Genomic DNA, 13,321 nt, shown 5'->3' on the forward strand with positions numbered 1-13,321 from the left:
TTTTATACAATTTATTGCCATGTACTGAAATATTACCCAGAATTCTAGGAAATACAGAAGTGGATTACAGGTTCAAGGATGGAGCACTAATTGAATTCTTAATTGAAATGACGCATCTAAGCAATGCACCGACCTGGATTGGCCCTTGATCATAAAAATGTTTCTAAATGTTTCCCTACAAGGGTGCCACACTAAAAGCTTGCCTTTGTACATTTAGAAGACAGGTTCTATGTCAGAAGATTTACTGGATGAAGGTCTCCATTTACAAAGGAAACGCTTTTTTCTTTACAAAAAGGCAAGAGGGACTGGTGTTTTTCTGGGATTAACTGATGTATGAACCTTAAAGTATCTGTAAAGGCATGAGTTTTACTCACCTTGACACTTACATGGGAAGTAAGTTATAATTAGATAGACTAATTAATACTTCTAAAAGTGATATGTGAGAATAGGAATCTCAAATTATACAGGAAATATTCAGAAGAACTCTTTTTCAGGGAGTACAGTGGGGATAGGTTTTAAACTAAAAGAGGGTAGGTTTACATTAGATATAAGGAAGAACCGTGGTGAGCCACTGGCACGGGCTGCCCAGAGAAGCTGTGGATGCCCCATCCCTGAAGGTGCTCAAGGCCAGGCTAGATGTGTCTTTGGGCAACCTGGTCTGGTGAGGTGTCCCTGCCAATAGCAGGGGGGTTGTAACTGGGTGATCTTTAAGGTCTCTTCCAACCCAAGCCATCCGCCCAATCTTGTGGTAAATCTTTTCTTTAAACACCAAAAAGCACCTATTACAAATAAATTGAATCTTTTTCTTACAAATATTAAGAGGCAGAAATTGAGTTTGTATTGCTTGCATTGAAAAGATCATGACAACCAAGAAATCTGAGTTCTCTTTAGTGTTTTGATACATCAGTATTGATTTTTTCTAATATTCTATCAAAGTTAATACAGTGTATAAAAACATGAAACCCATGATATCCTTATTTTCACAAAACCACAGAAACAAATACAAGCATAAATAAAGAAATAAACAATTACCCATTTTTTAACATGGGTGATTATTCTCTTTGATTTTTATAGGTATTTCTTGTGATTGCAAAGTCATTAACCCCATGATAGCACAAAATGTGTTAAAAGTATTTTATAATGTACTTACATATCACTAGCAATGGAGGAGTTCCTAGACATGGACTTTGGAGAAAGGTCATAGTCGCTGTCTGACCGGTAAAGGAAAGACTCCCTCCGTTGACTGTGGACAAAATTTGCCTGAAGAATTAGCCCTGATCCAGGACTTGTCATGGGATCCAAGGGACTTCGTCCTGACGATGTACCATTGTCTACATCGAAACTGCAAAAAGAAAGGACAAAAAGATTTATGCCATTGACACAGGAGTTTTGAAAATAATGAATAGTCAGCTCATGGCAGTCATCACTAGGCATTTGCTTCTATATAATTATGGGGAAATCATGACCTGCCCAGTTCCACTGCTAAGGCAAAACCAAGGCACACAAGAAATAAACTTTACAATTTCTTATAACCAAAAAGAGTAAGTCTGAAGGAATATAAATTTGGTAGAAGAAAAAAAATGCAAACCGCTATTAGGAATATAGAAAGATATATGCTTCTTTGCATGCTGAGAACTCATAAGCTTTACACCCGAAGAAACATGATGATGCATTATTTTATTCCCCATGCACCATTTCTCCTGAGCCGAACCCTCATTACCTTGACTCCCACTGGAATGCAGCACAGTGCTCATCTGTTATAGAGTACCCATCTAGAGTACTTGAACACTTCAAGAAGGTATTTTGGCTTTTCTCAATAAACCAAGCACTGGAGTGGGATTATTTTGTATGCACGTTCTTTGGCATGTTTGTATACATTAGTGGGAGCTCCTATTTTCCAACTGGATTGAAAAAAAATGACCTCTACACCCACTGCCAAACATAGTGGACATTTTTGGCCAGTTTTGTCTTATGTCTTTGGACTTTACAGTTTTGATCCAGCACTTCTAGTTGTGGTGTTTGGTAGCACAAGTGGTAAACAATTTTACCATTCCTAGGGAGTACTGCTGTCATGAGGGGCTGAAGGGAGATAGGTATTGGGGAAATGAAAGAGAGAGAGAAAGATGCTCTTTCACATAGTCTGTGACAGTTCTGAAAAGGGCTTTGAAAATAGTACAAAGACCTTGAGTGGGACTCTGCAATCAATTAGAAACCAGTGCAGGGTGAGTAGTCTGGATGATGTGCTCATGGCAACCTGTGTTGCTTAGCAGCCTGATCTCTGTGTCTGGTACTGTATGAAGTCCTTTTGGAGCACGTGGTTCAGCTTCTGGATTGCAGATGTTGCGGTATGCCATCTAGAGGTCACAAATGTGTGGATTAGCAAATTTATGTCTGCATCTGATAGGGTGTTCTACCCAGCCAGAAGTGGAAGAGAACTTTTGTTTTTTCCTGGCTGTTTGAGTCTCTAAAACTGATGATCAATTTTAGTTTTACATCATAGGAGAAAAGGTGTGTATAAGACCTTGGTTTATAACTACTAACCGTACTAACAGGAACTCAAATAATACTGCTAGAGCACATAGGAATGGGGGATGAACAGAGGATCTATCACATGACTTTTTAAGTATCAAGAAGTGTTAGTATGTGTTTATAAAAAATGCAACTAAAATAGATCTTTTGAAAACAGTGTTCATATGAAGGACACACACCATTTTCATCTATGTCTAATGACAGTACATGTCAGCCATTGGTTAGACTTCAGCCTGGTACAGCAGTGTCACAGCTACTCTATACTAGCTTGCTTCTTGCTTCCATCTGCCACCTAACTGAGGCTGCAGAGTCAGCAGCAGTAAAGTCTCTTTTTCTCCTGGAGTAAAGGAACATAGAGCTTCTATTCTCCTCACTTGGGTTTGTGCACATATGAATATTCTATTAGCAATCTTATTTCTCTTAGTCAAACACCAAGACAGACTTCCATGAATGACTTCACTGTCAGGTCATAAAATACTGACCATAATAAAATTTAGAAGTCTATTAGATAAAATCACAGAGATTTTGAGAGATGTTGAGAGGCTCTGTGGCTTGCACCACCAGGTAACAGCATGTGCAAGACTTCCACATAGCTACTTTGGTAGGAACTTTATCCTGTGATACTGTATTGTGTCCACTAGATGGGTGTCAAAAGTAAAGAAATGGATTCAGATATACCAGCTAGGATCTGGCTTATATCACTCATCCAAAATGTAATTTATTTAAATACCTATCAAGAATGTTCATATATCTATAATGTTCATAATAACTATCAAAAAAATGTTCAGTACTACAGCAAAAGATGGAATGTGAATACAGCATGTGTGTACTACAAACATGTTTGTATAACAAGTTTCTCAAATGCTACAGTAAAGTGTCTTGTTGAGCTTTTACTTACTGCGATGTGCTAAAACTTTCAGACATAAAAGGTTACAGAAATCTAAATGAAATATTTAGATTGCTTTTAGATATAGGATGTTTTAGTACACTGAAAATCAAATGTTACTTTGGCTGAATCACGAGTCGTTGCAAGAAATGGAGCTGCTGATCATGTTGCATCAAATGAAGAGAGAATCAGAATGGGGAATTGAAGTTACACAAATGATTTTTCTTTCTGCACACATGCAACTTAAAAAAAAAAAAAAAAGTTTAAGGTAAAAAATGGACAGACTCTAGTTTGCCTGGGCAGAAATTGCGAAGTCAGCTGTGGCTGTTTCATATTTATCTTTCTGCATTTTTAAATTTTTGAAATTGCAGTGAGAATATGCTGTGAATTAAAAAATAAGTGCATTGTCAGTGACAACCCAAAAGTTATTCTCTCTCTAGCATGCTCATCGGTCTCCTTGCACTTTTGGTGGAGGAGGCTCCCTTTAAAGGAAGAAGGAGCATGGAAGTTGTTAATGAAGGTGCCAGAAGTTTTGCCACCTTTTAACAGGCAGAAAGTGCCCATTTAAAGACAGGTGTTTGTGCTGCTGATCTGCAGCCAGCTTCAGGCACTTTGTATGACATATGTAAAGCTGAGCTGTTTCTTTTTTTTTTTTTTTTTTTTTTTTTTTTCCCCCTGACAGGAGCATCTGGCACAGAATACATCACAGAAACTTCTACATTCAAAGAGCTTTACTGCAACTCCAGAGATACCAAAGATATGAAAAGTCAGTGCTGATTCAGCAGCTCTTGTTTGTGCATTTCCACAAAAATATTTTTTGACATACTGGATACTGTTTATCCCTTAAGTCTCCCTTATTCAGTGTTCAGTGATAGCAAACATGACATGAGATGAAAGATTAGTCTTTTTTTTCCTTTTTTGGGTATTCATTGTGCTTGCACGTCTTGCCCACTGTGCATTATCCAGGCTATGTACAGAGGTGGTGAACTCTCTTGAGCAACTTGTAAGCATTCATTGCTAATTTTCCCTGTGCTCCCAAAAGGAAAAGAAGTTGTAACATCATAAGCAACCTTTAGGGAAATTACTGATGATTTGCTTCAGGCAGTACTGGGAATCTTTGGGTTGGAAAGGTTCAGAATCCTAGATATCTTATCCTAGATAAGCACTACTTCAGTGTTAGCAACTGCACAGTTTCCTTACATGGTGAAATAAACCCTCTGTGGACTTCCTTTCAAGTCCTTAAAAGACTCCCTGCTATTCTCTTCAAGGTTGCTAAAAGGAAAAAAGGAGAAGATCTGTGTACAAAATATTGCTTATAGCTACATAAGAAGTAATAGCATCATCATGAATATGCACAAGAGCTCGTAATTGAGGATGCATAGAAAAATCTTCATATTGATTGATCTTCCTTATTACTGAGAGCTTAGCAATTTAATATTTTTACTGCAGTTCTGTTTTTATTGTTTGTACTTTTGCAGAGACGTTAGCAATGGTAAAGGAGAGAACAAAACAAATTCTACCCCAAAATGAAGAATTTACAAGGCTTTGTAAAAATAAAAATTGTACTCCTAATTAAGTCTCTATCTACCTTCAGCCTCTCCTGCCTTGGAAACTATTGAGAGGGAAAGAAATGGGATCCAAAATAATTGATCTAGGGACATCTTATCTTTCAAAGCCATCTTTAAACATGATAGGGCCAAGCAAGACATGAAGAAATAAAGTTTCTTCTTCTCCTGACACAGGAGTCTATTGTTCTGGTGCAAAGCAATTTCTCCAAACACCGACCTGCTCAGTGACCTACCTACCCATCTCAATTTCCTCAGTTCCCAAATGCCCTGTCCTGTATTTTCACTTGGAAGCACAATCCCACCACCAGAACAAATGCATAGAAGCTATAAATCACTGAAGCTATCACAGAAAAACTGCCCTGTAGTAACTGCCTTTGGGCAGTCTCACTTCAAGCAAAAGCAAGGTAATAAATCTTTCTTTACATCTCCAAGAAAAGAACAAGTTATTAACAGCTTCTGCCTCAGGCCAGAGGCACACACATGGCAGCCTGCAGATATCAGAGAAAGGGGGGGATCAGATGATCCACTCAAATGCAGAACCCTATTTTGTAACTTGGATTATTCTTTGGGCTGAGAAAACCTGGCAGAGACGCCAGCTGAGACACCTCACCTGGACAGCCCTCACAATGAACAGTGGCAGAGAAAGCCCACAGTGAACCCTTTTTTAGGGTAGTTCAGTACAAAATCCCTGGGAGGGGAAAGGCTCTGTAAGACAGGATGTGACAGGCAGAGTGTGTTCTTAGACCTTGTATACGTTAGTTATTGTGTATCCTGGAGATCTATGTGTTCCAAATCAAAGCAGGTCAGTTTAAACTTTTGTTCTTAGATGTGATGGATTTATTTTGCATTGGTTATAGTTTATTTTATCAGGACAGACTATTTCAGCTACTGTGGAAATCATGCCAACTACTCTGACCCAATTCTTAAAAAAATGCACAAAGATTCTTGGAATATTATCATTAGAAAGCATTTAGGGTAAGGTAGGCACTGATTCTATTATATTAACTTTACAGCTCTCAGTCAGAAAAGACAGTGCAAGGAATAAATGAAGTCAAAGACATAAGGCCCTTCTTCTGGAACAGAGATTATCTGTTAAGAACTGAATTTTCATTTATGTATTTTAGGAAGTTAAATTCTGCTTTAGCTTATAGACAAAATACATTTACTGTTAATTGAATTAACTGTCTGTCCAAAGATTTGTTAATACACCTAACTAATATTATTATTTCTTGGATAAATACTGATTTTAGACACATTTTACATTAATTAATTAGACTGGAAAAACACTTAGATTATGTCTTTATGATTTCTCTTGGGCCTTTTTATTTCTTATTGATAAACTAAGCATTAAATTGAGACAACAGCTAACTGGAGTGTCTCCTTTGTCACTAGACATAGTTATCCAGAATTTAATAATGAAGAAAATGTGGTCTTTTCTTCATCCAAAACAGACAAGTTGTCAGTTGTTATCCCCTGACATAGGCTCCAGCTAGACTGTAGATGTTTAACAAGCTTACTTGCAGTATCAGAAGAAAAAATAAATAAATAAATAAATAAATAAATAAATAAATCAGTGTACTTATGTAACTGAATGGCAGGTCTGAAGTTCATTTCTTATATTAATTCTCCGTCCAGGACTTTTCAAAACATTTCCTGTCTGACAGTGGTGCAGGAGATACTGTATTTGTTTTTCACTTCCTACTTTTCTTTCTCTCTCCTCCCCCACACCTAGTTCAAACTAGAGACTTGAGGAAAGGGCTGGGGGGTGGGAGGGTGAGGGAAGGGAGAGAAATATTTATGCTGACAGTTTAGAAGAAATATTGTATCACCACTCCACAGTTGATGGAAACAAATATATATTATATATGATCTAACTCATATTTTTATTTTCTTTGTAGCAATGTTAACAAAAACTTTTACCTTTGTCACTTGCATATATGGTTAGTGAGTTATAAGCAAATTATATAAATGGAACATATGATCAACATCTGAATTTTCTTTTACCACTGTAGATTTGAGAATTGAAGCCAACTACCTCCTTGTGGCTTTGGATTTCCAGTTAAGTGATTCAGCAAGTGAGCCCTATGATTAACTCCATTTTTAGATACGCTGTGGATAGATTTTCCAGTATCAAGACTGCAAGCAAAAGAATAAAATGTATCACTTCATGAAATTTCCTTTCAGTAGCAGAACTTGGCTTTTTCTCTTGGCATATTTGTTTTGGGAAATTAATTTTAGAGTGTAACAAGGCTTAATGCTAATATTAAAAGCCCAGAGAAAAGGCTGATAGAACACATGTTGGACAAAAAATGCACTGAAGCAAAAAGATTTATAAGTATTAGTCTACTCAAACATGCTAGTAAAGGAACTCCCTATCTGTTTGAGTTTCCATCTCACGATTTTCTAGCAAAAGAGACATAGGAAATGTAGCCAAGCTCTCTAAAGAAACTGTTTTATGTTCTGTTATGAAGTTTCAAACCAAGGAGTTTCCTGTGATGACTATTCCTTATCTGGGGGGACTTTGCTTAGAATGGTGTTGTGATACTGAATTCAAGGCTTACTTCTCATAAAGTCACATCATTATTCTTAATTATATGCCAGTGCTCTGCATATTTGGCACACGAGTCTTTAAAGGCTTTGTTGCACTTATTAAATCAATTTGCTTCTACTCAGCCACACTAGGACTCTTTATGATTTATTTTATTCTTTCCTCAGGGATGACTACTCCTTACCCAGCAATCTTTACTCTCTGAACTTGGCTATCGCAAGTAAATATCGTCCTACTAATGTGACATATAGAAACAAATCCCAGATTCTAGATACTGTTACACACATTTGCTGTTTGATGTTTCTTTGAAGCTGAAATACTCGTCTTATTGCAGCATAATAAAAATGCAAAGTAAAAGATGTGGGAGAAACAATATGTAACATAATTTCCAAGATATTTGGGGAATTCTTTAGGCTTAAACTTGTTTTAAGTTGCTAGGTATTTTTTTTTCTATATAGTAGTCCTACTAGGACCATTTCCCTGCTTTATAGATAGTAAAAAAAGACCACCAACACATTAACAGTTTTCCCCAAGGCTTCTGGTGGCCAAGGTCTAAATTAGGAAATTTGCAGAGTATATTGAAGAATCACAGTTCTTTCAGCATAATCTGAAATAATGAAAGCAAAAAAAAATTATCTTTCTACTTAATCCTAGAAGTGCAGTATCAGCAGGACTGATGTTTTTCCTCTTTATAATTGTCATTGTTTAATTTACAGTCTACAATCACTGTTCACTTAAACCATTCCTTATTTATGTCTGCTCATATTTACCTTTTCTCCAGGCTGTACATATTAAAGTGCCTTCAAACACGTTTTAAAAAAATCACTTCACCTAATTTCTTCAAGAAGTGCTCAAAAAAATCTTTTTCTTTCTGGGTTGAGTTTTGATCCATCCAGTCATCCCCACTTCTTTTTCTGCAGCTCTACTTTCTGAGCCAAATTTGGACACTGGGATACAAAACCAGCCTGCACTGGGTGTGAGAATATAGCATGTATTTAATGCATTTCCAGTTGTTATTACTTTTCTCTAATTTAAATGCATTGGAATGAAATCTCAGAGTATTTCAAAATATTGATCTAGCAATTTATCAGAACATGAAAACCATCCATTAAGCTTACTGACTAATCCTAAAATGCAGCTCCCCTAAGATATTAGTGGAAAGTCTTTCTTTCAGGAAAATCTGGAATATAAACATGGATGTAATGTTATGGTTGAGAAGCAGGAAGCTGCCAGCAAAGCCAAATCCAATGCACTGGAAGTGCTCAGCCCCATTTCAGTGAATTCAGTCAGATGTCATTATGAGAATAAGCCAAATTGCTTTTACGTTTTTCCTCAGTTAGTTGTGTGATAAAAGAAGTACACGTTAGAAGAGGCAGTTCCTCAGAAGTATAATATTTAAGTCAATATCCTGCAGTATTGCTGAAAGCACAATGAACCCAGGAAATAGATACAAATTTTCCACAGGGCTAACACTACCAAGAATCTGAAAACTTCCTGAAAAAAACTTTCAGAAAACCTTAATGTAGAGCCACAATGACAATAAACACTCAGTGAGGTCACAGTTAAATGTACCCTGTGCTTTGTGTCAGGGATCTCTGGAAAAGAGTGCCCTAGACAGAAGATGACTGGAGAAAGATGTTGCAGTTGTTCCTCACTCTTCTCAGTTCCTAGAGAATACCCTACAGACAGAGGTTCCAAAGGAGAGGAAAGTACAACCTTTGTGACAAAAGGTCACTTCCTTCAGCATCACCCGGCTCATAATTACTAAGTCTTTAGAACAACTGAGCTCAAGTTAATCTGTGCTCAAAAAATGTCTCTTCCAGAGAATGGATGAGGGCTATGGACAGAAAGGACCAAATAGAAGGGAACAGCCCATTTGATTTTAGTATATATGTGTGTATATATATATATAAATACACACACACACTGTAGCCTTCCCATAGGTTAGATGATTTGCTTTACCAGTACAACATGCACACATAGACAACCACAAGAGTACAAGGCCTTCTTCAGAACAGAGTGGAGAGCTGGATAAGAAACCGCTGTTGTCTCTTTAGGTCAAGAAAGTGTCTCCCAGTGTTGCTCTAGATTATCTATACCAATGAAAGTTCTATGCAAAGGAGATGTAATTTTATCGACAAGCAACAATCTTTTTCTCACACTGCTGTAAAGCTCCTCTAATTTTTTGGCTTAAATGGCTTAAATTCCAAAAGTATTAAGATCTTCAGACCTCTAATGATTTTGCATGTTGCTTTTTTTTTTTTTTAAACGTTTCTTTGAAATCCTTTCCATTTATGTTCTTTACATACTGGCTATTTGTTTGTGGTATGGAATATTTGTGTGTACGGTTGTTTTTTGCATTGTTTATTAAGTTTACCAAATTTGCTAAATTGTTAGTGGATGCTACTTCCCTAGAATCCTATTAAATGTATCAAGGTCCACTTCGTGATTTGGACTTGGAAATCCTGGTCACAGCTTTGCCACATACAAGCAACAACCTTTAAAGAGAAACAAAAAGGTCAGGAGTTTGATGTGGAAGGATGCCAAGGCTGCAATATCTTGAGTGTATATGCTCATATTGTATGTGATTTAGGCTTTTAAATGCTGACAACAGACCTTGAGAAAATTCACCTAATACAACAGAAAGGTAATTCTCATTACTAGTCCAAAACAAATTGTAATTTACAATAATGGATCATTTTTGGCTTATTTTTCTTAATTTTTATTATATTATTTTAATGTGATATTAGTTTATTTCAAATACATAATAACATTACTTAAGAGGGCTACCTGATAGGCTGAATTATATGGCTCTGTTTTCTTTTTACCCTTGTTCCTTACTAAATTAGATCCGGTAATGCTGAAATTTTCTTTCTTTTTTTTTTTTTTTTTAATTAATATATATATTTTATACTAAAAAAATCTGGAACCTGATTTGTAAGATGATTTAGTTACTCACATTTTTCAGCAGAGATATGGAATTTATATAGAACTAAGCCAAGTGTCTGCATTTTTCTTATTTATTTTTGTTTCTGATTCTGTGGACATCTTCATAGATTTCACAGAATCACAGAATCAACGAATTTTCTAGGTTGGAAGAGACCTCAAGGTCATCGAGTCCAACCTCCAACCTAATGCTAACAGCCCTCCACTAAACCATATCCCTAAGCTCTACATCTAAACGTCTTTTGAAGACTTCCAGGGATGGTGACTCCACCACTTCCCTGGGCAGCCTGTTCCAGTGCCTCACAACCCTTTCAGTGAAGAAGTTCTTACTAGCATCTAACCTAAAACTCCCCTGGCTCAACTTAAGCCCATTCCCCCTCGTCCTGTCACCAGGCACGTGGGAGAACAGGCCAAACCCCACCTCGCTACAGCCTCCCTTGAGGTACCTAAAAAGAGCGATAAGGTCACCCCTGAGCCTCCTCTTCTCCAGGCTGAAGAAGCCCAGCTCCCTCAGCCGCTCCTCGTAGGACTTGTTCTCCAGGCCCCTCACCAGCTTCGTCGCCCTTCTCTGCACCCGCTCAAGCACCTCGATGTCCTTCTTGTAGCGAGGGGCCCAAAACTGAACACAGTACTCGAGGTGCGGCCTCACCAGAGCTGAGTACAGGGGGACGATCACCTCCCTAGCCCTGCTGGCCACACTGTTCCTGATACAAGCCAGGATGCCGTTGGCCTTCTTGGCCACCTGAGCACACTGCTGGCTCATATTCAGCCGACTATCCACCATCACTCCCAGGTCCTTCTCTGCCTGGCAGCTTTCCAACCATTCCTCTCCCAGCCTGTAGCTCTGCTTGGGGTTATTGCGCCCCAGGTGCAGGACCCGGCACTTGGCCTTGTTGAACTTCATGCAGTTGACCTCAGCCCATCGGTACAGCCTATCCAGATCCTCCTGCAGAGCTTTCCTACCCTCAAGCAGATCGACACACGCACCTAACTTGGTGTCATCTGCGAACTTACTGAGGGTGCACTCGATGCCCTCGTCCAGATCATCGATGAAGATATTAAAGAGGACCAGCCCCAGCACCGAGCCCTGCGGGACGCCACTAGTGACTGGCCTCCAACTGGACTTGGCTCCATTCACCACGACTCTTTGGGCCCGGCTATCCAGCCAGTTTCTAACCCAACGAAGCGTGCGCCAGTCCAAGCCAAGAGCAGCCAGTTTCTTGAGGAGAATGCTGTGGGAGACAGTGTCAAAAGCCTTGCTGAAGTCAAGGTAGACCACATCCACAGCCTTTCCCTCATCCACCCAGCGCGTCACTCTGCCATAGAAGGAGATCAGGTTCGTCAGGCATGACCTGCCTTTCATAAAGCCATGCTGACTGGGCCTGATCGCCTGCTTCCCCTGCAAGTGCTGCATGATGGCTCTCAGGAGGATCTGCTCCATGAGCTTTCCTGGCACTGAGGTCAAACTGACAGGCCTGTAGTTTCCCGGGTCTGCCCTCCGGCCCTTCTTGTAGATGGGCATCACGTTTGCTAGCCGCCAGTCGATTGGGACCTCCCCTGATAGCCAGGACTGTTGATAAATGATGGATAGTGGCTTGGCCAGCTCCTCTGCCAGTTCCCTCAGTACCCTTGGGTGGATCCCATCCGGCCCCATCGACTTGTGCACATCCAAGTGCCGTAGCAGGTCACCAACCAGTTCTTCATGGATAATGAGGGCCACATCCTGCTCCCCATCCCCTTCCACCAGCTCAGGGTACTGAGTATCCAGAGAACAACCGGTATTGCCGCTAAAGACTGAGGCAAAGAAGGCATTGAGCACCTCCGCCTTTTCCTCATCTCTTGTAACTAAGTTTCCCCCCGCATCCAGTAAAGGATGGAGATTCTCCTTAGTCCTCCTTTTTGTGTTATGTATTTATAGAAATGTTTTTTGTTATCTTTAACGGCAGTAGCCAGATTGAGCTCCAGATGAGCTTTGGCCTTCCTAATTTTGTCCCTGCACAGCCTCGCTACTTCTTTAAAGTCCTCCTTAGTGGCCTGCCCACTTTTCCAAAGCTTATAAACCCTCTTTTTCCTCCTAAGATCAAGCCACAATTCTCTGTTTAGCCAGGCCGGTCTTCTTCCCCGCCAGCTCGTCTTTGGGCACGTGGGGACAGACCGTTCCTGCGCCATTAAGACTTCCCTCTCGAAGAGCGCCCAGCCTTCCTGGACCCCTCTGCCCTTCAGAACCGCCTCCCAAGGGACTCCACCAACTAGTGTCCTGAGCAGCTCAAAGTCAGCCCTCCGAAAGTCCAATACAGCGGTTTTACTGGTCCCCTTCCTGGCCTCGCCAAGAATAGTGAACTCCACCATTGCGTGGTCACTCTGCCCAAGACAGCTCCCGACGATCACGTCCTCCACCAGTCCTTCTCTGTTTGTGAAGAGAAGGTCTAGCGGGGCACAACCCCTGGTAGGTTCACTAACCAGCTGCGTCAGGAAGCTATCTTCCACGCTCTCCAATTTCAAAATTTATAAATTTAGGCCAACTTTAACTCAGTCACCTCATATTTCTACATTATATACATGTATTAAGAAAAAAAAAAGTAAAAAAAAAAGGGGATAATATATATATATATATATAAACAAACTTTTGCCTTGCTCAGGGCCTAAGGAAGGCTCTAAGTAACAAACCCCTCTTAGTGGGATTCTTGTCTCATTATTTGCATTTGGTTGGTACTGAGTGATGCAAAAGACTAGAGAAAGGTAAAAAGTGCTTTTATCATCAAGAAAGGGAAATAATTTTTGCTCAAGCTGCAGAGAACTTGATACTTAACTAGTCACTCACACCAGCTTCACCACATCACTAAC

General features: G+C 39.5%; 1 protein-coding gene across 11 annotated transcripts in view; it reads right to left on the minus strand.

Moving 5' to 3' along the window:
- Positions 1 to 13,321, minus strand: part of PDE4D (phosphodiesterase 4D) — a gene marked incomplete at its 5' end in the record, with an annotated part of 636,111 nt that overhangs the window by 126,549 nt on the left and 496,241 nt on the right. For all 11 annotated transcript variants that reach the window (XR_014319338.1, XR_014319339.1, XR_014319340.1 and 8 more), the window contains one exon: positions 1,151 to 1,342. Coding sequence is in view for 6 of the 11 variants with exons in the window: in XM_082783123.1 (XP_082639249.1) it covers positions 1,151 to 1,342 (192 nt within the window). The remainder of the gene's footprint in view (positions 1 to 1,150; positions 1,343 to 13,321) is intronic.

The sequence above is a fragment of the Aythya marila genome (assembly GCF_965140915.1).
Source record: "Aythya marila genome assembly, chromosome: Z".
NCBI lineage: Eukaryota > Metazoa > Chordata > Aves > Anseriformes > Anatidae > Aythya > Aythya marila.